This window comes from Doryrhamphus excisus, chromosome 5, assembly GCF_030265055.1.
Source record: "Doryrhamphus excisus isolate RoL2022-K1 chromosome 5, RoL_Dexc_1.0, whole genome shotgun sequence".
In the NCBI taxonomy this organism is placed as follows: Eukaryota; Metazoa; Chordata; class Actinopteri; order Syngnathiformes; family Syngnathidae; genus Doryrhamphus; species Doryrhamphus excisus.
This window is the reverse complement of record NC_080470.1, coordinates 24,989,930-25,015,085: the sequence shown is the minus strand read 5'-3', so window position 1 is coordinate 25,015,085 and position 25,156 is coordinate 24,989,930. Positions and strand designations below refer to the sequence as shown.

Genomic DNA, 25,156 nt, shown 5'->3' with positions numbered 1-25,156 from the left:
CTTTTATTGTGAAGTCCAGATGACGGGAAACATTGAGTTAGCAAACCGTAGCTAGGTCTACTAGTGTGTGTGTGTTCATTTGTGAAAATGTTACCTTTATCAATTAAGGACGACGAGTACAAACCAGCCAAGTTCAATTTGTTGCTGAAGCTGTCGGGATGGATCAGGTAAATATAGTCTGCTCATGATAACACGGCTAATCAGATGAATGCTAAGAGGCTACATCAAATGAAATAGGTGCCCGTCTACCGGATGACCATCCCTAAATGTATTTGTGATCACACTAAGATTCGGCTTCATCGTTTTGGCGTGTTTTCAGGTCAATTCTCGCGGACAAAACCTCCAGAAACCTTTTTTTCTTCTTGTGCTTGAACCTCTCCTTCGCCTTTGTGGAATTAAGCTTCGGCATCTGGAGCAACAGGTAAGCTAACATTTAGAATCGCAAGCAGGCTAAATCCAGGAAGAACCTGTAAGGTAACATTCGGAACAATGCAGTAGCTAGCGGACTGTTAGCATCCTGCTAACTCTTGTTAGTTCTGCTGTGGATGTGCCACGTATGTGTTAGCATGTGTGTGAGTGAGAGGGGCGGCCAATAACAGGAAGTGATGTGAACCAGGAAGTGCTTCAAATTGCTTCAATCACATTCATTACAGCTGCTGTCTAAACCTAATGACTATATGTATAATTGTTGGAATAATGACAGTATTACTTTTCACATTAGAGCTTCACACACTATTTATCAGTTTTTGTTGTGATTGTAAGTTTTAACAATGTTTTTATTATCAGTTCCCATGTTGTGGTCATTGTGTGTTTTTGTGTTGTGTGCTCCAGTTTAGGATTGATCTCAGACTCCTTCCACATGTTTTTTGACTGCACGGCGTTGTTAGCGGGCCTGGCTGCCTCTGTCATCTCCAGGTGGCGCTCCAATGACAGCTTCTCTTATGGGTGAGTTGCAGTGTGATGACCTCACGAGGTGGCAGTAGGCAGCCTCTCCTTTCAAATTCAATACGTGTGTGTGTGTGTGTGTGTTTTAGGTACGTCAGAGCTGAGGTTCTTGGCGGCTTTGTCAATGGACTCTTCCTCATCTTCACTGCTTTTTTCATCTTCTCTGAAGGAGTTGAGGTAATACATACACGCACACGCAAACATAGCGATAAAATGTAACCTAAATGAGTGTTTGTGTGCACATCAGAGGGCTCTGGAGCCTCCAGACGTTCATCACGAGCGTCTGCTTCCTGTTTCTGTGGCTGGTCTGGTTGTCAACCTGGTGGGAATTTTTGTCTTCCAGCATGGAGGACACGGACACTCACATGGAGATGAAGGTACCACACACACAAAGTGCAATCTCCACATTGCATTTCTTAGGTTCTCTGCCTCGAAAGTCAAACAAAACTTGAAGTTAAGACTTTATCTGACTTTATCTGAATTCACAAATTATTTTTTCTTTCTGTCTTTTGCCACCACCAAAAGGGTGATGATAACCATAGATCAGGAAATATAACTTGCTGCTCAGTACAACACAAAGTATGAAATGCCATAAACATAAATGGAAATCTTTTACACTACAAAACACATTTTAAGTTCAAATGTTAAACTTATTAATGTTTTATAATGGTTACAGTTTGACTATGTAACCGGGCTGTCAAACTTGTGCCATGGAGGACCCTGCAGGTTTTCTTTAAAGCGGTTCACAAAAGCAGGCGATTTTAAGATCAACACCTCCTTCAATTTGGTGATCAATTAAATCACCTGCTAGAGAAATTGGTCAGAGCGAAAACCTGCAGACTGACACTCGTCCAAATGAATTACTTTTACATGACATCCTACAGTCTGAACCAGAAGTTGACCAGCATCATGGAAGTGTTTGTGTTTAGAGTTTGAATGTTCCCCTACAAGTATGTACTTGAATGACACATGAGGTAAGTCAAATGAGAAGAGCTCAGTGTGGTCTAGAATGGCACGCCATGTCGTTCTAGAATGATGGTACCTTAGTACATCGCATTCTTACATGTCTTCGAGAATGTCGCATGGCAAGGAAGCAAGTGATGTAGAATGTTTGTCACATCATACAGAATAAACCTTTTATTTAGCCACAAAGTCATATGTTTTTTCCAAAACGTGATGAGTGGTCTTCAAAACTTTGGAACGTGGTGGGTTCTGCTGCCTTCACATGATCGGATGCCATTGGAGGCTTGGTCAGCCCCGTTAATGTTACGTAACATTTCCATCCTCAGGTCACGGCCACAGCCACTCACTGTTTAACGGCATGATGGCTCACAAGGGACACGGCCACCACGGGCATGAAGGACACGGCCACCACGGGCATGAAGGACACGGCCACCACGGTCATGAAGGACACGATCACCACGGTCATGAAGGACACGATCACCATGGGCATGAAGGACACTCCCACCATGGAAATCACCATGGACACAGTCATGCTGGACACGACGGACACACACACCACGGACACAATCATGACGGTGAGTGACAGGATGGAGATGATGTCATTGTGATGATGTCACTTGATGACTGACGTGCATTGTGTTACGTTGACAGACGAGCATCGCCTTGGTTCCAACAAACAGATCCTTCAGGGTGAGCCCCATTATTTCACCATAACATAACTTTCACACTCAGCAGAGGGCAAGAAGCCACCAGGGGGCGCTCATGCAGCACTGATGCAGGGTTGACCCCTTATACCGTTGATGACTTCAATCTACCTTTTGTCATAGTGTATATGTGTGTTTGTGCGTGTGTTGTAGGCGTGCTGCTGCACATCATGGCCGACACTTTGGGTAGCGTGGGCGTCATCATATCAGCCCTTCTCATGCAGTACTACGACTTAATGATCGCTGACCCCATCTGCTCAATGCTCATCGCTATCCTCATTGGAGTCAGGTGAGGTTCACGCTCACACACACAGTCATGAACTGCATGTCACTTCCTGTTTTGTTTTTTTACTTGAGGTTTTGATGGTGAATGACGCACAAACCAAATTCTATCATTTACTTGTGTGTTGTCTTCACGTATACCGTATGTGACATCTAAAATATATAAGTGTAACTAATAGGGGTGTCATGAATCACTCAGTTCACGAGCTGAGACGGTACATGAGATTGGCTTGAGACAAGATTTTAACGTTAAGTAAAGTACCAAGTAAACATTTTAAAATATATATGACAATATATTGGCATGTACTAATGTACATGTTATCTTACATTGCTCTCCTCAGGAGACTACCAACCTCTCCTATTTCTCCTCCCTCTTCTTTTTTCATTATCATGAGAATGGAAAATAGTCCGTAAAATGTGTAGTCAATGATAAATAAAATGCAATATTCACATGCAAAACACTGCCATCATCACCATAACATCATAAACGGAAGTTGTTGCTCCAATGTATTTATTTTTTAAAAATGGATAAGTGTTTAATATGTCAAAGTTGTGCAATGTTGAGTGTTGATAAAGACCAGCAGGGTATAGTTTTCATAATATTCAGTGTTAACTTGCACATTCACAGGGTGCATGCATCACATGATCTATTGGCTGCTTTTAGCTGTCATAATCATTTGGGAACTCCTCATAATGCTTTGTAATAATTACTTCAATCATTTTTTGTCAAATACACTAGTCGGGGATGGCTACACTTTTGAACGGATGTAGAATAATATAACATCAAGCGCCCCCTTTCATCTGACCGCGCATTTAGTACAAAGCTGAAAACCAGACTTGACCATGTAAGTTAATAACCACTGTCACAGGACCAATTAGGTCTGATTGCGGCTGAGTTGCATCTTGAGCACAACGCCTAGGTTTGTGGAGCTACTTTCTCTGAATACTCCTTAAGTAATGTTCCTTGTAAATAAAGTACAATTTAAATGTTGTCACAAAACACAAACAGATCGCCACGCCTTTCTTTTGGATACAAGTTGGCTACAGCTGTGCTATCATAACCCTCTACTCTTAATTTATGTAGTTTATACATGACAGGTTTCTATAACAAAAATATTGACATTTTATTTTAATTGTGCTAAAGTCATAACGATTATAAGAAATAAAAATAAGAAAAAAACAAATGAAGAAACAGCACGACACATGCATAAGGAAATAAATTGAGGTGGGCAAAATTGTCTAGTTGATTTTCTTTTGTGTTGTGTTATTTATTAAGTCCTGGTTAGCGCGCAGCTTGGAGACCAAGGTTTGATTCCCCCATCGGGCAACTCTGTGTGGAATTTGCATGTACTCTGGTTTGCTTAAAAAAAAAAAACAAAAAAAAACAAGCAATGTGGTTAGTTAGGAGCTTGTTTTTGTACCACGGGGACGTCACAGGGATATCACCTTCATGGGGTATGTACTAACTTCTTCTGTCAATGAAACAACTTTAGTCCCTTATTGTCATTATGTCTTGTCCTCAAAACCTTTGTGTGTGGTTGTTTGATGAACATAAACACAGTGTCCAGTCTTATGATGGGAATATCAGGGATCTCAAAGCTAGCCAGGCGATTCAGTGTAACTCAAAGAGTCAAAGAATATTTACTTGACGTCTTAGTGTTTTTTGGGTTGTTTTTTTTTGCTCATTTACAAAGCTTCCTGTTATGAAACCAGCAATATTTTAGCAGCTGATCCACAGTGGCATCACCATTTCACACTGAGATTCACTCACTTCATGGCAGCTGACCTTTCATCCACAGTGTGGTGCCTTTGTTGCGCGAGTCAATCGGAATCTTAATGCAGAGGACACCGCCATCACTGGACCACACCCTCCCCGAGTGCTACCAAAGGGTAGGTACAGGCTACACCCCCTTCTCCTTCCCAGTCAGCGTCTGATGTCTGAGCTGATGTTTTCAGGTGCAGCAGCTGCAGGGTGTTTACAACATGCATGAGCCTCATTTCTGGACGCTGTGCACTGATGTCTACATCGGAACACTCAAACTCCTCGTGGCTCCAGACGCGGACACACGCTGGATCCAGAGCCAGACGCACCACATCTTCACACAGGTCAGCGAGGTCGCTTCAGGCGCCCTTTAATGTCAAAGTGCTGTCAGTGATGTGATATGGTTTCGCTCTACAGGTCGGAGTTCGTCAGCTGTATGTTCAGATCGACATCGCCGCCATGTAGCGGCTCCTCCCCCTTTGGACCCCGGGACCAATTTGCCTGTTGTCTGCTGTGGTGACCTCTGACCTTGGGGTCACAGCAGGACTTTTTGAGGTGGGGCATACCGTGATGAACTCAGACTGTCCCTTTAATTTTGTTGCCTGTTACCCGTCCTTGTCAGCCTAAAAGGGGCTGCCCTTTCCAAGCCTCCCACACGCCCCCTCCAAGAACCTGTTAACTGGAACAGGGAATTCTGGGAAGTGCCTTCATTAATAATCAGAGCTGAACTGAGCGCTGGAGGGACCCGCCCCCATGACAGAGTGCTGCCAGCTGATTGGTCCATGGACTGTGTGTGCGCGTGCCAAAACGTGAACAGTCACAGGGTATCCGTAGAACCGCAACAGTAATAAAAGACTGATCACCTTTTATCAATGACATCACAATTATTTGTGCTTTGGACAGGAAACAGGAAGTGTGGTCAAATAGAATGTTTGGCATCAAAGATGAAATAGAATTCTAAGAGTTGTATTAAAAAAATGCTTTATTTTTTTCTTGAGGTTCTTTTGCTCACTTCATGTTTAAGCAGGACATAAATGATGTCACATGATCACTTTGCTCCAGGCAGCTGCTTCTCGTGTGTGTGCGTGTCCTATGAGCTGTCCACAATGGCCAGGTGCCGCAAGGCGTCGGGGTGAGCATGGAGACGCAACATATCCACCTCCAAGGGGTGGAGTTTGCCAGGGACAATCAACGAATGGAGTGGCGCACCGAGGTCACATGACACCAGTTGCGCCAACGTGGCCGTGCAAATTTTCTGGTCATCAGCGCCAAGCCGAGCTACGCCCACGCATACGGTGTCCTCTGTCACACCTGCAGACAGGAAGTCTCTCAGAGGGAGGAGCCAAATAGCTGAGGTATGTTTTTGACCTGAATTAATGTGTAAGATGTATCTCACCTAGCTCCTCCCCTTGCTCCCGCCTCCTCTCCACAATTTGAACCAGCTGATCAGCCGCCTGTGACACACTCATGAAGCTAGGAGGCTCGTAGATCTTTTTCCCTCTGAAAACACACCTCCATTAGGTGTGCCCTCACATGTGTAGTCCATATGTGTTACCTCATCATGTTCTCCACTGACTGTTCTTTGACTTTAAGATCTGCAAGTAAGCACACAGTGCTTCCTTAACTCATTGTCCCAAACCTGCTTCTCATGCTAACAGCTATGATGGCCCATCCCCCTAAAACAAACCCTGCCTCAAATCCCCTTCCCAATTTCATTAGTTGTAATGAGCATGAACATCACAGATGAGACCATGACATATGCATGCAGGCAGACATAGAGCAGCAAGCATCTTTAGACTGTTTCTCCCTTGGGGGTGATGCTCTGGTCCCTTAAGGGAGTCCTGAGAATGATTGATTAGTCTGGTGTGAATAAAATGACACCTGGTGGCCACTGCTGTGTGGTCGTATCAGTGGTCTTACCCAGCAAACAGAGCGTGTGCAGTCCAGCTGATCTGTTTTTACAGATTTTGTCGTAGAAGCTTTCTGGTCTCCATGTGTCTGTCCAGAAGACCACAGAGACCGTCTCCCCAAAGTTGTACAGCTGTCACACACACAAAATATGAGCAAATTATAAAATAAAAACTAGCATCTTATCAGTTTAGTAACACTAGTCACTCACAGGACACAAAGAGGTGATGATGTAACTCCACAATAGAAATGCGCATATTTGGTGCAGTTTAAACAGAAAAAACGACCACGGGGTGGCAGAAGTGCATTTTATAAGAACTCCGGCTTCATCTCGCCAATTGAAATACACATTGCACAGCAACCAGGAAGTAAAAAGGAATCTCGCCATGTTGTGTGAAAGAAGCTAAGGGAAATTTGAATGCATGCGCGCGCGCACACACACACACACACACACACACACACACACACACACACACACACACACACACACACACACACAGTTCAGTTTCAAATGTGAAAATTGTAAATACTTCAGTGTTGTATTTGTAAACAAAAAAAGGTTATTTTCATGTAAATCAACCATTTTTATGTTGTTTATGTCATAGCATCATAGTATAAACATTTTGGCTAAATATCTATTGCTAAAGGCTGCACGGTAGTCAAGTGGTTAGCACCCAGACCACACAGCTATGTGACCCGGTTCGATTCCCTGCTCGTGCGTCTCTGTGTGGAGTTTGCATGTTCTTCCTGTGCATTTTCTCCGGGTGCTCCGGTTTCCTCCCACATTCCAGGTATTCCGGGTATGGTGTGAATGGTTGTTTGTCTATATGTGCCCTGTGATTAGCTGGCGACCAGTCCAGGGTGTACCCCGCCTCTCCTCCTAAGACAGCTGGGATAGGCTCCAGCATGCCCGCAACCCTCGTAAAGATAAGCGGTACAGAAAATAGATGGATATATGGCTAAATTTGTGTCTAAGTGAAAGTTACACGTAAAATGTATCTTTTCCCTTTTTACTCCCTGATACTGAACTGATATTTTGCTGAAACTTACCTATGTTCTACTGCTGATTTAAAAAGGTAGAAAAAAGCCTTTCTGATGAAAGATGAGTCTAATCTTTCTTTTGGTATATACCATATCTATATAGCCCAAGAACACAATAGTATATGTTGAAAAATGCTGATTCATTAATTTCACATTGAACCATTATGGCCATGTGTCTAAAATACAAATGCAGACCTTGGTGGAGATCATGTGACTTACCTGCAGGCCACAGCAGCCAATTGCATTCATGATGGAGGCATTGTGGATGACCTGGTATGGTACTCCAGCATGCACTGCTCTAAGGACAAGGTCACTGTGAGTGGTAGCGCTACAATCAAAACAAAATCCAACAAACATGTTATGGTGAATGTTGACTCTTTCTGCAATAAATCGTTTGCACTGAAATGACTGAATGTTCATACTCAAACTCACCCAAAGGGGTCTCCCACCACTAGGAAGGCGACATCTGTCTTGTTGGCGTCCCTCAGGATCTCATCAGCTTCCTGCTCCACCAGATCCCTGTCAGCCAGGATGAGTTCCTTCCCATAGTACTCCTCCTGAACAACCATTGCTGTTAGCATGCTAAACTAGCCAATACCACAACAAAGGTACATACACACTTTGCTAACCAAGCTACCACCATAACAAATAACAGTATATCCATAGCATCCTGGTGTACTGCATCACAGTATGGTACGCAAGGTGCTCAGCAGCAGCCAAGAGAGTGCTGCAGATCAACACGGCACAGAAGATCACTGGCTGCTCTCTGCCCAGCCTGGAGGACGTTGCCAGCATCATGAAGGATGCATCCCACCCCGGCAACCACCTGGTTGACCTGCTACCCTCAGGCAGGCGGTACAGGTCACACAAAACCCGGACAAACAGACTCAAGGACAGACAGACAGACTCATCATAAATGAACATTACTTATTTTTGCACTACTAAAACACACACCTCACTGTTATGTATACAATAATGGTCAAACATGCAATACTGGACTTATGTGCAGTAGGATTCATTCAAGTGAAACTCAGGTACAATACTACATTTTGGTTAATTCCACATTTTGGTTACTGCAATTCTACATCTTGTTACTGTATAGGTTATTGTTTTTGACTGCAATTCTACATTTTGTCACGGTTTTGGTTATTGTTTTTGATGTACATATATTTACACTTATTCACTTTTCCTTATTCTTAATTTTACTTGACCAAATACCAAAGCTAATACCAAAACAGGCAGGTATATGCACGCTGCTAACAATCTCATACCACAATGAAGGATGTATAGAAGCAGCCAATAAGCCAGTATCGCAATGAAGCAGGTAGACTATATACTACATACATGCTAATACCACAACTAAGCAAGGGTCTATAGTACACACTGCTAAGCCTGGGAGTATTCCATTGAAACAAGACACACAGCTAACATGCAAATAACGCAACTAAGCAAGTATGTACACACTGAAACATGCCAATACCACAATGAGTACGGTAAATACTAGTGCTGCTAGTAATAGCAATATTACAAAACCCATATTTTAGCAATGAAAAATACTGCTGCACTGCAGCATGAAAACATGACACTTTACTTTCTGCCCTGGACATTTTGATATTTAAAAAAATATATAAATGGCTACAATGTTGACTGTCCAAACAGATTTTCGCAGACTAATATTTCTTATATACTTTGTAGAACGGTTGTACTTGCCAATGTCCATGAGTCGAGCACAGCTTCTGTCTCGACTCAAAATGTTAAAGCAATGGGGACCAAAGGCACCATTTTCCGGTATAAAATCTGCTCTAACTCTTTATTATTTGGTGTCGAGAACTGGATGAGGTATCAAATCACGTCATGCTCTATCATACACCATTAATAACAGACTTGATTTGACAAACTTCAAACTTGTGTAACGTTGCTACTAGTAAAGCTAATATGACAGATGGCAAAAGAGGTGTAATGTGCTGTCATGAGCACATTAGGTATATTTTTTAATAGATAAAAAAGAAGGGGAAATCGAACTTACCAAAGCTTCCTTGCCCACAGTCAGCATGGAGGTGTAGGCCTCCAAGTAGACCCGGGAGCAGTTCCTCAGGGCCCGCAGACCTTTCACTGTGATATCGGTGGCGTCTCCAAGACCCAAACCGATCAGGTAGAGCATCCCTATAGGAAGACTTAACGCAAAAGGAAGCGAAATAAACCGATAAAAATACTTCGAGCCTATCTTCCCTCACGTGTGTACCGCGGATGTGGCTTGATTTCCGTGTGTCGTAAATGAACACTTTACGACAGTCGCAATACGACCTGTTCGGCTTACCGCTCCAAATCCATATGACGATCAAAGATTCTGATTATTTTTTGTATTCAATGTTCTCTGACAATGAAATGCACTTTCTCTGCACATTTAACCAACCAGTTCTGTTGGGGTTTTGTTGTCATCATAAAGATTTACATTAGGTCATGAATACAAGTTTAAATATTTTTACAGGAGTTATTTAATTTTGCTCGAAACATTAATAGCATAATTATGATTTTATTTATTTCAGGTGTAACCATAGTGACAACTTTATTGATGACATGATGGGTTCCAATGGAATATCTTCATCCAAAGTCCACAAGGAGGCGTGGTCATCACCACATACTGCCAGAGCAATGGCCGCCATCCCATAGCCATTTCCATGGTGACAGCGTGTGAAAGCACTCAGGATGTGAATGAAGTGGCGACGGGAAAAAAAAGTCTCTCTCTTTCCCGTTCACCCTTTGTTGTGGTAAACAAGCCTTGCTGGACCCTCCAACGTGCGCACACACATGCATCCTCTCTCTCTCTCTCTCTCTCTCTCACACACACACACACACACACACACACACACACTTTTAACTGGGAACCAGTTAATGGCTGGGATGCTTGGTGGGTTGCATAATAGAAGCGAGAGGGGGGGGGGGCTGTGTTTTGTTCAGTGTCAGTCAAGCAAACACGCTAATGTTAACTGTTTCTATTCACATTTTGATGGACTGCTAGAAAGACACTTTTGATTCCTGAATACATCAGCAGAACTATCAGCTCCTCACTTGGACCACAAGTTGGTCTGCTGCTAATGGAGCTAGCTGCTAGCATTACCTTGACTTTCATTCCAAATACGAGCTCCCTACTAATGTAGCGTCTCATCAGCAGTCATTTCAAATGAATCTGGTCGAAGATGCAGTTTGTGGTTGCATTCTCAGAACTGGATGAAGAACTTACACAAGCCACTGGGGGGGGGGGGCTCTCTCCCACACAGTTGTGACAAAGGGGGTCCATTGAGTCAGTTGTGCATGTCTAATGAACAGTGTTGAATGCAAAGAGAACCCTCAAGAGGCCCCAACACCACCATCAACCCCTCCACCCCCTACCCCAGCTCACCTCAGCGCCCCCTACCCCATATCCGGGCTGGACCTTTCAGCACCAAAGTGAGAACTTATGGAGTAGAACCTCAAAATAAAACTGATATGAGAGGAAAAAAAACATTTGCATCACGACAAAATTACACCACCCATAACGATTGACATGATTCGACCCATAACAACATGACTCCATCCATAAGGACTGACATGACTCCACCCGTGACAACATGGCCCGCACTATTAGAAAAATATGACTCCACTTTCAACGACTGACATGACTCTTTTCATGATGACAACATTACGACTGGAACATGATTCCATACATAATGTTGACATGACTCCACTTATAATGGCTGACATGACTCCTCTCATGACAACTGACGTGACTCCACCTATGCCGACTGACATACGTACTACTGCCATGACAACAACAGGACTTGGCCCATGACTGTAACATGATTCCAAACATACCACTGACGTGAGCCCACCCATGACGATTGATATGACTCCAACCATAATGACTGACATGACTGTATCCATGACAACGTGACTCACTCATAACTACTGAAATGACTCCACCCATGATTACAACATGACTCCACCCATACTGACTGACATGACTACACCAATTACAACAACAGGACTCATTTTATGATGACTGATATAACTCCTCCCATTACAACAGACACGACTCCACCGATAATGACTGACATGACAATGGACATGACGATTGATATGACTCCAACCGTAATGATTGACATGACTGTACCCATGACAACATGACTCACCCATAACGACTAAAATGATTACAACATGACTCCACCTATACTGACTGACATGACTACACCCATGACAACAACGGGACTCCTTATATGACGACTGACACGACTCAACTGATATGACTCCTTCCATGACAACAACGGGACTCCTTTTATGACGACTGACACGACTCAACTGATATGACTCCTTCCATGACAACAACGGGACTCCTTATATGACGACTGACACGACTCAACTGATATGACTCCTTCCATGACGACGGACATGACGACTGACATGACGATTGATATGACTCCACCCATAACAAATGACATGGCTGCACCCATGACAACAACACGACTCGGTCCATGGCGACTGTAACATGATTCCAACCATACGACTGATGTGAGTCCACCCATGACGACTGACATAACTTTATCCATAACGTCTGTCATGACTCCTCCCATGACAACTGGCATGACTCCACCGATGACGACTGATATCCATCCACCCACGACAACAACATGATTCAACCCATTGCGACTGTAACATACCAACCATAACGACTGACATGACTACACCCTTAACGACTGTCATGACTGCACCTGTGATTCCAACCCTAAAGACTGACATGGAGCGACTGACTCCACTCCATGTTTGGCATGACTACACCCACAACAACATGCATGATGACTATGACTCCGCCTACAACGAGTGACATGACTGCAGTCACGACAGTATGGCTTCACCCATGGCAACACAACTCCCATGATGACACTGACATGACTCCACCCATGATAACATGATTATACAACATGATAACATGACTCCACCCATGATAACATGATTATACAACATGATAACATGACTCCACCCATGATAACATGATTATACAACATGATAACATGACTCCACCCATGATAACATGATTATACAACATGATAACATGACTCCACCCATGCTAACATGATTATACAACATGATAACATGGCTCCACCCATGACGTCTGGCATGACTGCACTCACAACAACATGACTCCATCTACAATGAGTGACATGACTATACTCATGACAATATGGCTCCACCCATGGCAACGTGACTCCACCCACCCATGACGACTGACATGACTCCACCCATGGCCAGTGGGGTGGGCAAAGGTCCTTGAGGGCTCAAAGCAAGGAATTAACATGGCCCCCACCACATCCGTGCACACCAAAAACATTTTTGTACACAATTTGTGGGATAACTCCTCTTCATCGTGTCTCTCTCAAGTGGGGAACTCGGTGGCCAATAAACAAACAAACCTCGCGGCTCGCACTGATTGACGCAGGCAGCGCTGAAGGCAGATTGGGCTCTGCAGGGCCCCTCAAGGGGGTTTGCTATGTCGTTGTTTCATAATTGCATCGTAAATGCCCATTGTTGCCGTTTCTGTGCAGTACATGTAGTAGCACTTGGGGCACCCGATCTCGCAGGCCTCCCTAGTGGGGGCCCCCTAAAAGCTGGGGCCCCAGGCAAATGCTTGGTTTGCCTGTTGGCACGGCACACTTCTGCCAATGGCAATAGTTTTAATGCCTCCACACATGACAACAACATGACTCCACCCACGACGACTGTCACATGACCAAAAACACTTTATGTCCTTAATGAGTTTGTTCAATTGATCACAGTCGTGCCTTTATTTTGTTAAATCAAAAACTGGTTCTTCACTTCCCTGCGCTTGTTGCCACGGTGATGCTCAGTTATGTGGACTTGGAGGAAAGACCCCTTTGTTACACATACCCCCCCCCCCCCCCTTTCACTGTCAGGAGCAAACAGAGCGTGGAGATCCCATGTCCAACTCCAGCCTGTTAGCCTAGCTTAGCACTATCACCATAAGCATTAGCAAACTGTTAGCATAGCTCACTGGCTAAACTCATCCTCTGCCTGACAGTCAGAGGTGGGGGCCCACAGCAGGGTGGGGGTGAGCAGGTGCACGCAGAGAAATACATTGATTTTTAAACTTATTTTTATTTTTGGATATTTATGTTTTTGTAACAATACGTGTTTCTTGTTCTGTCAGAGTGAAATAATGTTAGACAAAGATGATAGAGAAAACACAGAATGAACGATCGTTCAATTGATGAAACATCTTCATCCTCCTCCTCCTCCTCCTCCTCCTCCTCCTCTTCCTCTTCAGTGCGTGTGTGCACGCTTGCTCGCCCGCGTGCGCGCATGCATGTGCGTGTGCTGTCGTAGCGGTGGAGGCTGCGTGTTGTTTCTCTGCGGACTCGAAGGTAAAAAAAAACACTTTTTTGATGCTAAATCGTCTTGAAATTGAAACTGGGACATCAGCGTTTCAAGTTGAGCCCTTCCAGTTAGACTAACGAGGACTAACCGCTCTTTTTGCATTTTTAATAATTGCTCTTTTCATGTTTTGAACTTTGTCTGCCGCTAAATGATCAATTGATTGAGAATGGTTTGGCTTTTGAGTCATTTGAATCTGTCAACCTGTGATTTATTCATGTTCGTCAATCATAAAGTCACTTTTTTTGTCAGATTTTAGTGATGAACTAACTAACTAGCTACCTAGCTAACCAACCAACTAACTAGTTTGCTAATGTCAAGTTCATGTCAAACAGCGCTGAACAAAATTAGACTTTTTTATTGGTTAATAGCTTCAGATTCAGTTTGACTCCGCCTCAACGTGCACGTGTGTGCGCGCCAACATAAACTGTCCAATCACAGAGCTTGTCCTACAGCTCATGTGACGTATTTTTTTTTCAACGCAAAGATGTCCTCTGCCACTTCTAAGTGTGTCCAGTGTGTCCCGCAGGATGTTTGGGCACCCCGGTGCTCCCCCCGCTGGCAGACGGGCGTCATGACGCACTGAAGGCGAGCTTGCCCGTCAGAGCCGGGTCATGGCTGACCCCGCCTACTCCGACCTGATCGCCAGGCATTACAATTACACAGGCAAATTCCGCAAGTTGGATGGAGGCTCGGGCCTGAAGGCTGATTCAGTGATCTTCATCGTGGTGTGCTGTTTAATCGTGCTGGAGAACCTGCTGGTCCTGGCCACCATTTGGAGGACCAAGAAGTTCCACAAGCCCATGTACTACTTCATCGGGAATCTGGCGCTGTCCGACCTGCTGGCTGGCATGGTCTACACAGCCAACATCCTGCTGTCAGGCGCCAACACCTACAAGCTGACGCCCACCCAGTGGTTCCTGCGTGAGGGTTCTATGTTCGTAGCACTGGCGGCGTCCGTGTTCAGCCTGCTGGCCATTGCTGTGGAGCGTCACCTGACCATGCTGAAGATGAAGTTACACAACAGTGGCAGTGCCAGCCGCGTATTCCCGCTCATCAGCGCCGTGTGGATGGTGGCGGCACTGCTGGGCGGCCTGCCGCTGATGGGCTGGAACTGCATCGGCCAGCTGAGCCGCTGCTCTACCGTGCTGCCGCTCTACCACAAGACCTACATCCTGTTCTGCACCACTGTCTTCAGCGTCATCCTCATGGCCATCGTGGCGCTCTATGCCCGCATCTACGCACTGGTGCGCGCCCGCAGTCGTCAGCTGGTCTTTCGCAAGGCGCCCAACGGCGGCAAGAGCTCCGAGAAATCCATGGCACTGCTCCGGACCGTCATGGTGGTGCTGAGCTGCTTCATAGCTTGCTGGGCACCGCTTTTTGTCCTCTTGCTGCTGGACGCCGCCTGCCACACACTCCATTGCTCCATCCTCTACAAGGCCGAGTGGTTCCTGGCGCTCGCCGTCCTTAACTCAGCCACCAACCCGCTCATCTACACGCTGACCAGCAATGAGATGCGCCGTGCCTTTCTCAAGACGCTGCTCTGCGGCGCCACCAGCCTGCGCTCCGCCGCCGCCAGCCTTGGCCGGCCCGGCGTGGGTGCAGAGTTTAGCCGCAGCAAGTCAGATAACTCCTCCCACCCCAACAAAGAGGAGGTGGAGTATACCCCAAGTGGGGCGAGGGGGGCCGAGGTCACCTCTTCTTCATCCTAAAAGTCGCACCCCCCATGAACCTTGAAGTGCAGCATCCTCAGACTGGCATCAGCATAGTTTATATAAACACCTCACCTGCAGCAGACAACACCCCCTCGCCGCTGGTTTGACCAGGTGACCTGAAAACTGCGACTTGGTGTAGACGTTTAACTAGGAAAAACCTTGGGCCGTCCTGCTGCAGATGATTTGGTCACGTGACTCTGGCAGGTGAGTTCACAGCTCAGCTGTGTCACGCCATGCCTCACTTCCTTCTACTGCCTTTTTGACGTACCGTTCCATGTTATGTGTAGCGTGGTGCTGAAATTCGCGTCGTTCCCATCCTTCCACGACCATTTTGTTTTTCATGTTGACGTTTTTGGAGCGGTGTGATGTCTCTTGCGCGTTTTGCTTTTCACATTTCATCGGTTCCCCCGTCGTCTCGTCGTGTTTCAACGTAGTTTTGAAAGTCACTTAAGATTTGTACCATGTCCAACTGTCCAACTTCCTGTGTGCTTGTGTGTAGTCATGTCGCCACAGTAACTTGCTGTGATGATTTTATTGATTAATTGTCTCTGTTTAATTTTCATAGTGTTTAATAAAGACACAATAATTAGAAGTCAGTCTGAGAAGTTTTTCTTCCAAAATCCCAAACCCCTTCACATTTGACCCCACCGACGTCCGTGCACCTTTGGCATGTCAAGAGTGTCTTATTTATATTTCACTTTCAAAACGCCATCATGGTGTTCATGATTCACCTTTGTGTGTGTGTTGGGTTGGAAGGCCTTGAACCAGGACTATGTAGACCAGGCATAGTACTGTAAATTGAACCTTGGATGACTTTCAGCGTTTGCTGCCCCCTAGTGGCCACTCAGAGATAAAGCCAAATCAGAGATATCGGATTTTTGTTATTTTCAATCTTCTCCAGATAGGTCAAAGGTTATTGTGGGCGGGGCCAGGGGGTTTATTGACCTGTTGAGCGGTTAATGTTCCAGCACAAGTTGTTCTGTCAGAACTCGTCCAGACTTCACATGGACCACATGGACCCCAGCGTGCTCTTCTTCACTTTCACTCTTTCTTGTGAGTCCAAATCCTGATCAAGTCTCAAATTAGTATTATTAACAATGTTTGTGAAGTTCTCTACTGCTAATGTCTTTGTGACGAACAAGAACATGAACACAAATTAAGTCCCGATGAAAGAACTGCTGACTTAGTTTCATTGACAGGGGCTTCAGCTGCAGCCAGGTCCACATGGACGGGTAAGTCACTGCGAGTCACTCTGTACCGTCTGTTCCCTGGTTTAAAACCTGGTCTGTAGCGGAGTGCATTTGGTATGTATGCATGTTATCTAGTATATAACCAGGTTGATAACTTATTTGTGTACATGTGCTGCTGTGCTCAGACAAGCCTTGGATCCTGGTCAATAGTTCAGACATAAAGGTGGGGGAGAATGTGGAGGTCAGTTGCACGCTGCCAATCGACTACAGAGGAGGCGAGTGTCGTCTCTACCGAGGAGACTCTCGTTTCCCCTTCAGACTGATGACGGCGTTGGAATTCATCTGTGTCTTTAGTCTGTCGTCCAGTGTCCTTCTTGGACCGTTGCCGGTCGGCAGTGTGGTGTCGCTGAGGTGCGACTACCAGCTGCAACAGTACACGTCTGTGTCTAGCGACGGCGCCAGTGTTGTGGTTTGGGGTCAGTCCATAAAAGGTTTTGTCACAATGTTATCATCTATGGTTCTGGTTTTGACATGTACTTGACTTCCCCAGGTACAAGTCCCAGTCCCACGTTGTCAGTCAGCCACCCAGTCGTCTCTCCAGAGGACAACGTGGAGGTCATCTGCTCTCCGCCGCACCTGCCTGTGTACAAATGTCACTTCTACAGAGACCACGACCGCATCGCTGAGGGACCCTGCCGACGTAACCTGACAGGCAGCCAACTGGCCATCTGGGCAGAACCTGCCGTACTCCTTCCTGTCAACCTAACCTGCCGCTACCGACCCAATGAAGACCTTTACTTTAACTCTGATGCTAGCAACAACAACATGCTGTTTGTAGTCGGTAACGTAGTGCTGATGCTCAGGCTGCTCAAGCGAATGCTCGTGATGGCTCTTTGACCTCATCTGTTTTGATGTGCAGACGCCGCACAGGCATCGTCCTCACTGGACTGCAAAGTTCCCGTCAACTCGGGGGAACTTGTGGCATTCCGAGGGCTCAGCTGGACGTTCGCAAGTGGCAGCGGGACAAAGGTCAAAGTTCACGGGACAGACAGTGGCATGCAGCTCAACTCCATTTGTGACCTTGCACCACCAGAAAATTAGAACTGACTGATCATAATAAAACATTGAAAAAATACTATTAAATATCACTGACAGGGGTCTAATAGACAATGTTTACTCATTCTTCCAGTGTTACCATGGTGACCAACAATGCACGCCATCAGCTTGTTTCATTTGTTCATGTCAAAGGGACACACACGCACGCGCGCGCGCGCACACACAATGACAGATGCATGTCGGGAGGAGGAGTCTGTGAGGAACAAGTGTCACAGCCTTGCTTTCTGGACATACACTACACTTCCCATCATGCCCCGCGCCTTTTCTTCCCTCCCTCCATCCTTCCTTCCTTCCTTCCTTCCTTCCTTCCTGCTACCGTCCAACAGAAAGATGTCGAGCGGCCCAGAGACTCCGAAGCGAACCTGAACAGAAACATCTTCCAGCAGAATGGCGGCATTGCGGCGGCTGGCGGGGCGGAAGCCTATCTCAGCGTCTCTTTCTCGGCCTTGAACCACACACAAGCGCCGCTGGAGCTTCGGAGTACTGAACCGAACCGAACCGAGTCGAGCTGAGCAGAGCCTCCGTCCCGCCAGTGATGGCCAGCGGTTTGCAGGACTGAAGCGTCCCTGAAAGCAGACCTGATCCACGTCCACCTTCAGGTGAGCTTAGCACACATGTGGTCTGGTTGGGAGCCTTGTTAGCAGACCGGAAGTGCTAATAGTACGGGTCAATTTGATGGTCATCAGCTGACGCATGACGTCACAACTCAGTGGGTGGATCCAGTATGTCTGTATTTACCCCCCTAAATTCAAAATTAATAAGAATGTCCAGTGTCCATGAGACACACTTCCTGTTTACACTTGTGATTACTCGCCCAGGTTCATCAGTCAGCTGCAATCCAGATCGGATCCAGGTTTGGTCACCCTAATCAACAATCTGATCGATGTTTGCAGCGTCATGGAGCGCTCCGGCAGCATTCAACTGGACATTCCGGACTTCAGCAATTCAGTTCTGTCCCACCTGAACCAGCTACGGGCCCAAGGGCGCTTGTGCGATATCGTGGTCCATGTTCAGGGTCAGAGCTTCCGGGCCCACAAGGTGGTACTGGCTGCAAGCTCGCCATATTTCCGAGATCACATGGCCCTGAGCCAGATGAGCACAGTGTCGTTGACAGTGATCCGAAATCCATCGGTATTCGAGCAGCTGCTGGGATTCTGCTACACGGGTCGCCTGAGCCTGCAGCTGTGTGACATCATCAGCTACCTGACAGCCGCCAGCTTCCTGCAAATGCAGGACGTCATCGACCGCTGCACGCACATCCTGGAAGGAATCCACCTCAAGATCAGTGTGGCCGACCCGGACCAGCGTACCGCAGACCAGGATGCGGTGTCACCACGCCCCCGAACCCTGGAGGCACCGGTCAGAGGAGCCCGTCAGGCTGGACCGCCACCACCGCTAGGCTCAAGCGCCGAGGCAGCCAGCCCCGGCGAGGAAACACTCAGCCCGACGCTTGGACCTGGCGGGCTGGAGCAGCCCGCGGCCTCAGGTAGCCGGGCTCCCAAAGAACCCATTCTTCGCATCAACCGGGCGGGCCAGTGGTACATGGAGACTGGCGGCGAGGTGGACGAGGGCGCCACTGTGGATGGAGTCAGGATCAAGACTGAGCGGACGGAGCAGTGGATTGGAACGGGTCGTGACCGGGAGGTGGCGAGCCTGTCTGAGGGGGGCAGTGCCATGACGATTGACGTGTCGGGACACGGCACACTGGTGCCAGGAAGCTGCGCCATACGACCGTCCAGCAGTGTCGGTGACACTGACAGGTGAGATCTTTATGCCTCGTGAGTCCACCCTGCTTCTGACCGCCTGACACGACGCACTTTTGCGTGTGTGTGAGCCAGGTTCAGCCCCACGGGGAGCGTCCTTGTCCTTGCTGACCATCAAAGAGCCAAGAGCGAATCTCCAAGCAGAACCGATGACCCAGGACACGCCAGCTCCCTGGTTAGTTTGATTACTTGTGTGTTCTGTAGGATTCCAACATCGTGTATAAATGTTATGTTTATGTTATATGTTATATTTAACATTGATGAACTGAATGAAAAGTGACATTTCTGGACGGGCATTGGTTCTGACCAAATGTTCATTTTTGTGGCGACGGCATCAGGGCGAGGAGCCGGCGGCTTACGAGGACTACGTGAGGGATCAGGCGGGTGACCGCTGGTTCCGGTACAACCCGAGGCTGACGTGCATCTACTGCTGCAAGTCCTTCAACCAAAAAGGAAGCCTGGATCGCCACATGCGCCTGCACATGGGCATCACGCCGTTTGTGTGCCGCCTGTGTGGGAAGAAGTACACCCGCAAGGACCAGCTGGAATACCACATTCGGAAGCACACGGGCAACAAGCCCTTTACGTGCCGCCTGTGCGCCAAGAGCTTCCCCTTCCAGGCCATCCTCAACCAGCACCTGCGCAAGAACCATCCGGGCCACGACACCCACAGCGCCTCCCCCGAGACCACCACTGCCTCTCTCACATCCCGGGGAGGCCCCAGTGACGACGCCTCTCCTGGCGAGGAGGAGCCTGAAGGCGGTGGCGGGAGTGGGGCGGCGTACGTTGAGGGTCCCCACGCGTCAGTCTCCACCACGGGGCCCGACTGAGACAGTTGGCGCCAGGGTCCTCCGTTTATTTTATCTGACACCACTTCAGCCAATCACGTCCTTCCTCTCTGCCTCCTGACAATCAGCCTGAATGACGCTCCCGAACGCACCGAATCAATGAAGTGATTTCATTTGAAGCCAATGCGTTGATCCACGGTTCAAACCTTATTACACACTTGGGAGTGGTGGCAAGATTTGACATCCGATGTTACATCACAAGACCTCCTTCAGGCGCACTCTGACCTACCCCGGAACCGTTGTTGGTCCCTCCGGATTTGGTCTTTGAATCGTCGTCACACCGCAGCAAAGAATCGTTGAGTTCGGGTCTCAACGGACAAACCTCAGATAAGCTAAGCAGCTCAGTTACCTCTCGTCGCCATGTAATACACCACCCGGGGAGCGCTTCATCCTTTTTTTTTTGTTTCGGTTCTGACTTCCTGGATCAAGAATTAAAGCAAAGAGGCGACATTTAGTACATCGGTCAAAGACAAAAATGAAAAACAAAATTTGCTCGTATACAAGCTCTTATATTTTTTAGTGTGTGTCACTAACAACTCCGCTAATATTGAAAATAATCACTTATGATCAAATGAAGCTAACCACTCACTGGCCAGAACACAGCTAGTCAGTGCTAATGAACAAAATGTCGTCTCATTAACTCAGACCTGCTGTTGCACTTATGAAGGTGCCACATTCAATGGACCCAGGATCTCCCAATACGTATACCTGAGGTCAAAGTTCACCTGCTACCACTTCAAAGATGGCCTCCAAACAACTTGAGCACTTAAAGTTTTGGTAAAACAAACAAAAAAAGAAAACAAGACGACTCGCGTGTGAACCACATTCTTGTTTTTTATGCAAACCGCTCCAGTCTCCATCGGGTAGACCAGGACTCGCGCACGTAGCAGCAAGCTAAGGCTAGCAAACGTTACTTGTACAAAACCACATCACCTCAACCTAATTGGCTGAGCCACACAGGGCCCGCCTCTCCACGACACTTTACCTCACCTGATCCCGGTCCGAGTTCACCCCACCTGTGAGAATCGGATCTGGATTGATCGAACAGGAATGCTAATTTATGAACAATAAACATAGATCTAGAATGTTCTTAGATCACGTCTTTCAGGTTCTACCACCAAGACTCGGACTCGTCCTCTTCTTCTTCTGTGGTACCTCACTTCATCATCCTCTGACCTCTGACCTTCATGGTGTCTGACTTGTTTCCTGAAGGTCACAGACTTTTTTAACCGACTGACTGGTTTAAACCGCTTAAGGAGGATGGATTAGGAACATTTTTAACAAGCAGGAAGTGAAGGTTTGATGTCACACGCTCACGTCGGAGGGAGCAGAGCCAAACGTCAACTGCTTCTTTCACTCAAGAAAATAAAAACCTGACTGAAAGTGTCCGCTTGCCACTTTTTCTAACAACTCACTACAACTTGACTAACAGGGAACTCGATGACATGTTTCCAAAGTAGTTAGCATGTCACGTCCAGCGCTAAGTCACTGCTAGCTTGGGGGGCCTTCTACATTTATCTCTGTCATTGAGATGATTCCATGACAAGAGCTTGAGTCACATCAAAATGACTTTATTAGGATTGTCAAATATTTCAGTCTCACGACTGATGAATGTTTTGATTAACAGGGTCAAAGATGGCAGGGGTCGGCCATACGGCCCATAAAGAGCAGCGTGTTGATGGACGACTCCCGGATGAAGAGCAAAAAGGGACGATTGGCCATGAAGATCTCCCGATTCAAGTTGATGGAGCGACCCACAGCCACCACAGCGGTAGCAGCAGCTGCCTCGCTGCCTTCCTCGTTGACCTGCAGAGAGACGAGCGGTCATGACATCCCACCCAGGTGGGACGCCACCATGTGACATACCTCCAGGAAGGCTTTATGGAAGGCATCTGAGATGTAAACGCCATCGCTGTCGTCCTCCAACATACCTGATAAGAAAGAACCACATTGAAGGATCCATTCTACAAGTGTCTCAGTGGTCACTCGGGTGTGCTTCCAAGACCCACCCGGCAGGCTGGCCTGGCTCGGACTGAACAGATGCGTCAGGCCCAGGTTCTGCAGCTTCTCCTTAAGGTGGACGCGGTCCTCGACACGAAAGCGAGGGATGTGAACGGATACGCTGGTCTCCTTCATCTTATCCAACCAGCCGCTCAGTGTGTGCAGGTCAAGCCCCGCCTCCACCTACGGAGCAGCAACGCCACTGGGCCACGTGAGACGAGTGCAAGCAGAAGTTGTCACATCAGTACCTGCGTGAGTGAGGTATCCAGGCCCGGAAGCACCATCACCATGGTGATGTCACGGCCACGGTAAGGCATCTCCAGCAGTTGGACGCGCTCTTGAGGCAAACGGGCATATCGGAACTTGTTCTCCTGGAACATCATGTGGACAGAGCATGTGCGAGAGGCGTCCACACGGAAGTCTGCCATGTAGACATTGTCCTTGTCAAACTTCTTCTCCCACTGACCCTGCGGAACGCCCAGAACACTCGCTTAGCATCGCGTAGAATAGATAATGATCTTGGTGGAACATTCTTTCCTTTCAGATACCTTGAAGTAGATGGTGTTGACCAGGACCAGAACCGTGTTGGCGTCTATGGCCCCTTCTGGCAGTGTGTCCTGAATGCGATTTTCCGTCTTGTTGGCAACCCACTGGTTGATGGTTAGGCGGGATTGTTCCGGGTGGTCCTACATCACAGAGGCAAGCAAGAGTGAAACCCAGAATGGGTTCTGAAGATCACAGTGTTCCAAGTACGGGAACCCACCCTGAAGTTGAGCGGCAGCAGTTTGGCACCGTAAACGACCTCGCTGATGTTCTGGTAAGTTGAGTTGAAGCGCAGAGACTTTTCTCCAAAGAGTCGGTTGGCGGCGATCAAGTCGGTGGTGGCATCTTTCTTCCTGTACAAACGACAGTTGAGCTTGGCGAAGAAGAAGTGCACTTGATCCGACGTCTTCTCCTTGATGGAATCAAACTCGAACACCTGTGCACACAGAGCATGGAAAATGACACTAGACTAGCGCCGTAACAAGCGATCACTACTGACCTCCATGATCTGTTGCAGCGTGTGCTCGCAAGCGCCTAGTTTGGTCATGGCAAAGGCGGTGGACACACTGAGGGGGGACATGAAGATGTTGCTGTCGGCGCTCCTGCTGAGCGCCACCTGTTTGTAGAGGGAAAGAGCGAAGCGTCCGTTGGCCTTTGACAGTTCCCATACTCGTGGGTTTGTCGACTCAGGAACCGGCTCGTCCGTTGGCTCCTCTGGGGTGTCGGCATCGGGCCGGCGGTAGACACACCGCGGCTCTAGGGGGAGGTCCTTGGGTTTGGCGGTGCAGATGTCTAAGTGGGCGGAGCCCGAGACCAGCGACGAGAGGCTCAGAAGCAACAGCCAATCAGAAGATGACATCCTTTAGAGAAGCGATACAGAGACCAGGCCAGTGTTGCGGCATGACATTCAATAACATTTGACCTCTAAAGGTCACAGGTCACCTGGTAACAACAGGAACGGTGTATTCATGTGATTGCAAATCTTTGCACATAATAACCTATACACTGTGATTGGCTGGCGACCAGACCAGAGTTCCCCTGCCTCTTGCCCAAAGTCGGCTGGGATAGGCTCCAGCATACCCCCGCGACCCTCGTGAGGACAAGCGGCATAGAAAAAGAATGGATGGATAACCTACATCTGTCAATAATCTGTCTTAGAAATGGGCCCCGACTAAAACAACAAATAGACGTGCAAATTTTGAAATGATTTTTTGTATTCAGTTCTATTCATTCATTTTCTATGCCTCAGGAGTATGCTGGAGTCTATCCCAACTGAACTATCCATAACTTTCCTCAGTGCCATTCCATTCAATTTCTTGTGTACTCAAAAGAAGACTCAAAATGGACGCCTGTCACCCACAGCTGTCATTAAAGCTATTATCCTCTCTCTGAAAACTAAAGCCAGGCCCTCACCGATGTTGAATCTGAATTCAGTTGAACTGTTTTGTACTGTAATGTTTAGCTTTTATTGATTTTTTAAATATATGGCTACAAGACAGAAACGAGGCGGTCACTGGGCTCAAAACGTTTGTACCGCTGCTTTAGAATGTAACACAAATATCTGCATTTAAAACAACACAAACTTTTCAACAACAAAAGTTTAAAAAAAAAGTCCCAAACAAGAATTTTGAGTGGACAGATCCTATTTTGGGTTAACCTTGATTTGTGACAGAGTACACAATTTATTGAAAGAGATGTCTTACCTGAGCAGACACTAGGACGACTGTGTGTGTGTGTGTGTGTGTGTGTTTGTGTGTGTAGACTGAAAGTCAATGACCTGCAGTGTCCAAACATCACTCCAACCTTTGACCTCATTTCATGCGTTATTAGGCCTTGACTCCCACATTTTGAAAGAATCAAACCACTTCCTGTGACGTGTGGTCAAAACAGGAAGTGTGCCTGGCCCCACAAGGGGGCATTGTCATCAAAATTCTTTTTTTTTTTTTTTTTTA

At 47.1% G+C, this 25,156-nt stretch overlaps 6 protein-coding genes across 8 annotated transcripts; 4 read left to right on the top strand and 2 right to left on the bottom strand.

The window, feature by feature from the left end:
* The first annotated feature begins 8 nt into the window (after window positions 1-8).
* slc30a7 (solute carrier family 30 member 7) lies at window positions 9-5,647 on the top strand. 2 transcript variants are annotated; one of them, XM_058074014.1, is made up of 11 exons: window positions 9-167; window positions 320-421; window positions 832-945; window positions 1,035-1,122; window positions 1,193-1,322; window positions 2,235-2,483; window positions 2,560-2,598; window positions 2,766-2,901; window positions 4,694-4,784; window positions 4,851-5,000; window positions 5,074-5,647. In XM_058074014.1, exons 1-11 carry the CDS (start codon window positions 88-90, stop codon window positions 5,119-5,121), a joined length of 1,227 nt encoding a protein of 408 aa, XP_057929997.1. In that variant the 5' UTR covers window positions 9-87; the 3' UTR covers window positions 5,122-5,647. The 2 variants fall into 2 exon arrangements, with proteins under 2 accessions (XP_057929997.1, XP_057929998.1); XM_058074015.1 differs by lacking the exons at window positions 9-167; window positions 320-421 and adding an exon at window positions 601-757.
* Window positions 5,613-9,887, bottom strand: dph5 (diphthamide biosynthesis 5). The gene is made up of 7 exons (XM_058074016.1): window positions 9,632-9,887; window positions 8,038-8,162; window positions 7,825-7,933; window positions 6,577-6,697; window positions 6,212-6,251; window positions 6,053-6,156; window positions 5,613-5,967 (listed from the first exon to the last, which is right to left on the bottom strand). Exons 1-7 carry the CDS (start codon window positions 9,764-9,766, stop codon window positions 5,747-5,749), a joined length of 855 nt encoding a protein of 284 aa, XP_057929999.1. The 5' UTR covers window positions 9,767-9,887; the 3' UTR covers window positions 5,613-5,746.
* Window positions 9,888-13,970: 4,083 nt separating this feature from the next.
* Window positions 13,971-16,410, top strand: s1pr1 (sphingosine-1-phosphate receptor 1). Its single transcript, XM_058073843.1, has 2 exons — window positions 13,971-14,018; window positions 14,558-16,410. Exon 2 carries the CDS (start codon window positions 14,643-14,645, stop codon window positions 15,738-15,740), a length of 1,098 nt encoding a protein of 365 aa, XP_057929826.1. The 5' UTR covers window positions 13,971-14,018; window positions 14,558-14,642; the 3' UTR covers window positions 15,741-16,410.
* Window positions 16,411-16,675: 265 nt separating this feature from the next.
* On the top strand, window positions 16,676-18,103 carry LOC131129905 (uncharacterized). The gene is made up of 5 exons (XM_058073845.1): window positions 16,676-16,796; window positions 16,943-16,975; window positions 17,119-17,409; window positions 17,484-17,774; window positions 17,853-18,103. The coding sequence occupies exons 1-5, from the start codon at window positions 16,703-16,705 to the stop codon at window positions 18,032-18,034; spliced, it is 891 nt and encodes a 296-aa protein (XP_057929828.1). The 5' UTR covers window positions 16,676-16,702; the 3' UTR covers window positions 18,035-18,103.
* Window positions 18,098-22,040, top strand: zbtb37 (zinc finger and BTB domain containing 37). Of its 2 annotated transcripts, none has more exons than XM_058073842.1 (4): window positions 18,098-18,648; window positions 18,943-19,809; window positions 19,888-19,987; window positions 20,151-22,040. In XM_058073842.1, the coding sequence occupies exons 2-4, from the start codon at window positions 18,947-18,949 to the stop codon at window positions 20,640-20,642; spliced, it is 1,455 nt and encodes a 484-aa protein (XP_057929825.1). In that variant the 5' UTR covers window positions 18,098-18,648; window positions 18,943-18,946; the 3' UTR covers window positions 20,643-22,040. The 2 variants fall into 2 exon arrangements, with proteins under 2 accessions (XP_057929825.1, XP_057929824.1); XM_058073841.1 differs by having other exon boundaries at window positions 18,100-18,648; window positions 18,868-19,809.
* A 170-nt stretch (window positions 22,041-22,210) lies between these two features.
* Window positions 22,211-25,042, bottom strand: serpinc1 (serpin peptidase inhibitor, clade C (antithrombin), member 1). Its single transcript, XM_058073948.1, has 8 exons — window positions 24,908-25,042; window positions 23,704-24,064; window positions 23,425-23,640; window positions 23,210-23,347; window positions 22,910-23,128; window positions 22,670-22,844; window positions 22,527-22,591; window positions 22,211-22,466 (listed from the first exon to the last, which is right to left on the bottom strand). The coding sequence occupies exons 2-8, from the start codon at window positions 24,061-24,063 to the stop codon at window positions 22,290-22,292; spliced, it is 1,350 nt and encodes a 449-aa protein (XP_057929931.1). The 5' UTR covers window position 24,064; window positions 24,908-25,042; the 3' UTR covers window positions 22,211-22,289.
* Window positions 25,043-25,156: the final 114 nt, after the last annotated feature.

Excerpts from the sequence above, each read along its gene's own strand:
- LOC131129905 (XM_058073845.1), top strand. The coding sequence starts at position 16,703 with ATGTTCCAGCACAAGTTGTTCTGTCAGAACTCGTCCAGACTTCACATG. Across the intron at positions 16,797-16,942 it reads CTTCACTTTCACTCTTTCTT|GGGCTTCAGCTGCAGCCAGG; the intron begins GTGAGTCCAAAT and ends TTTCATTGACAG. Across the intron at positions 17,410-17,483 it reads CGCCAGTGTTGTGGTTTGGG|GTACAAGTCCCAGTCCCACG; the intron begins GTCAGTCCATAA and ends TGACTTCCCCAG.
- zbtb37 (XM_058073842.1), top strand. The coding sequence starts at position 18,947 with ATGGAGCGCTCCGGCAGCATTCAACTGGACATTCCGGACTTCAGCAAT. Across the intron at positions 19,810-19,887 it reads AGTGTCGGTGACACTGACAG|GTTCAGCCCCACGGGGAGCG; the intron begins GTGAGATCTTTA and ends TGTGTGAGCCAG. Across the intron at positions 19,988-20,150 it reads CAGGACACGCCAGCTCCCTG|GGCGAGGAGCCGGCGGCTTA; the intron begins GTTAGTTTGATT and ends CGACGGCATCAG.
- s1pr1 (XM_058073843.1), top strand. The coding sequence starts at position 14,643 with ATGGCTGACCCCGCCTACTCCGACCTGATCGCCAGGCATTACAATTAC.
- dph5 (XM_058074016.1), bottom strand. The coding sequence starts at position 9,766 with ATGCTCTACCTGATCGGTTTGGGTCTTGGAGACGCCACCGATATCACA. Across the intron at positions 7,934-8,037 it reads GTGGTGGGAGACCCCTTTGG|CGCTACCACTCACAGTGACC; the intron begins GTGAGTTTGAGT and ends TTTTGATTGTAG. Across the intron at positions 6,157-6,211 it reads TCAGTGGAGAACATGATGAG|AGGGAAAAAGATCTACGAGC; the intron begins GTAACACATATG and ends GTGTGTTTTCAG.
- slc30a7 (XM_058074014.1), top strand. The coding sequence starts at position 88 with ATGTTACCTTTATCAATTAAGGACGACGAGTACAAACCAGCCAAGTTC. Across the intron at positions 422-831 it reads TTCGGCATCTGGAGCAACAG|TTTAGGATTGATCTCAGACT; the intron begins GTAAGCTAACAT and ends TGTGTGCTCCAG. Across the intron at positions 1,323-2,234 it reads ACACTCACATGGAGATGAAG|GTCACGGCCACAGCCACTCA; the intron begins GTACCACACACA and ends TTCCATCCTCAG.
- serpinc1 (XM_058073948.1), bottom strand. The coding sequence starts at position 24,063 with ATGTCATCTTCTGATTGGCTGTTGCTTCTGAGCCTCTCGTCGCTGGTC. Across the intron at positions 23,348-23,424 it reads TGCTGCCGCTCAACTTCAGG|GACCACCCGGAACAATCCCG; the intron begins GTGGGTTCCCGT and ends TCTGTGATGTAG. Across the intron at positions 22,845-22,909 it reads TGGATACCTCACTCACGCAG|GTGGAGGCGGGGCTTGACCT; the intron begins GTACTGATGTGA and ends GCTGCTCCGTAG.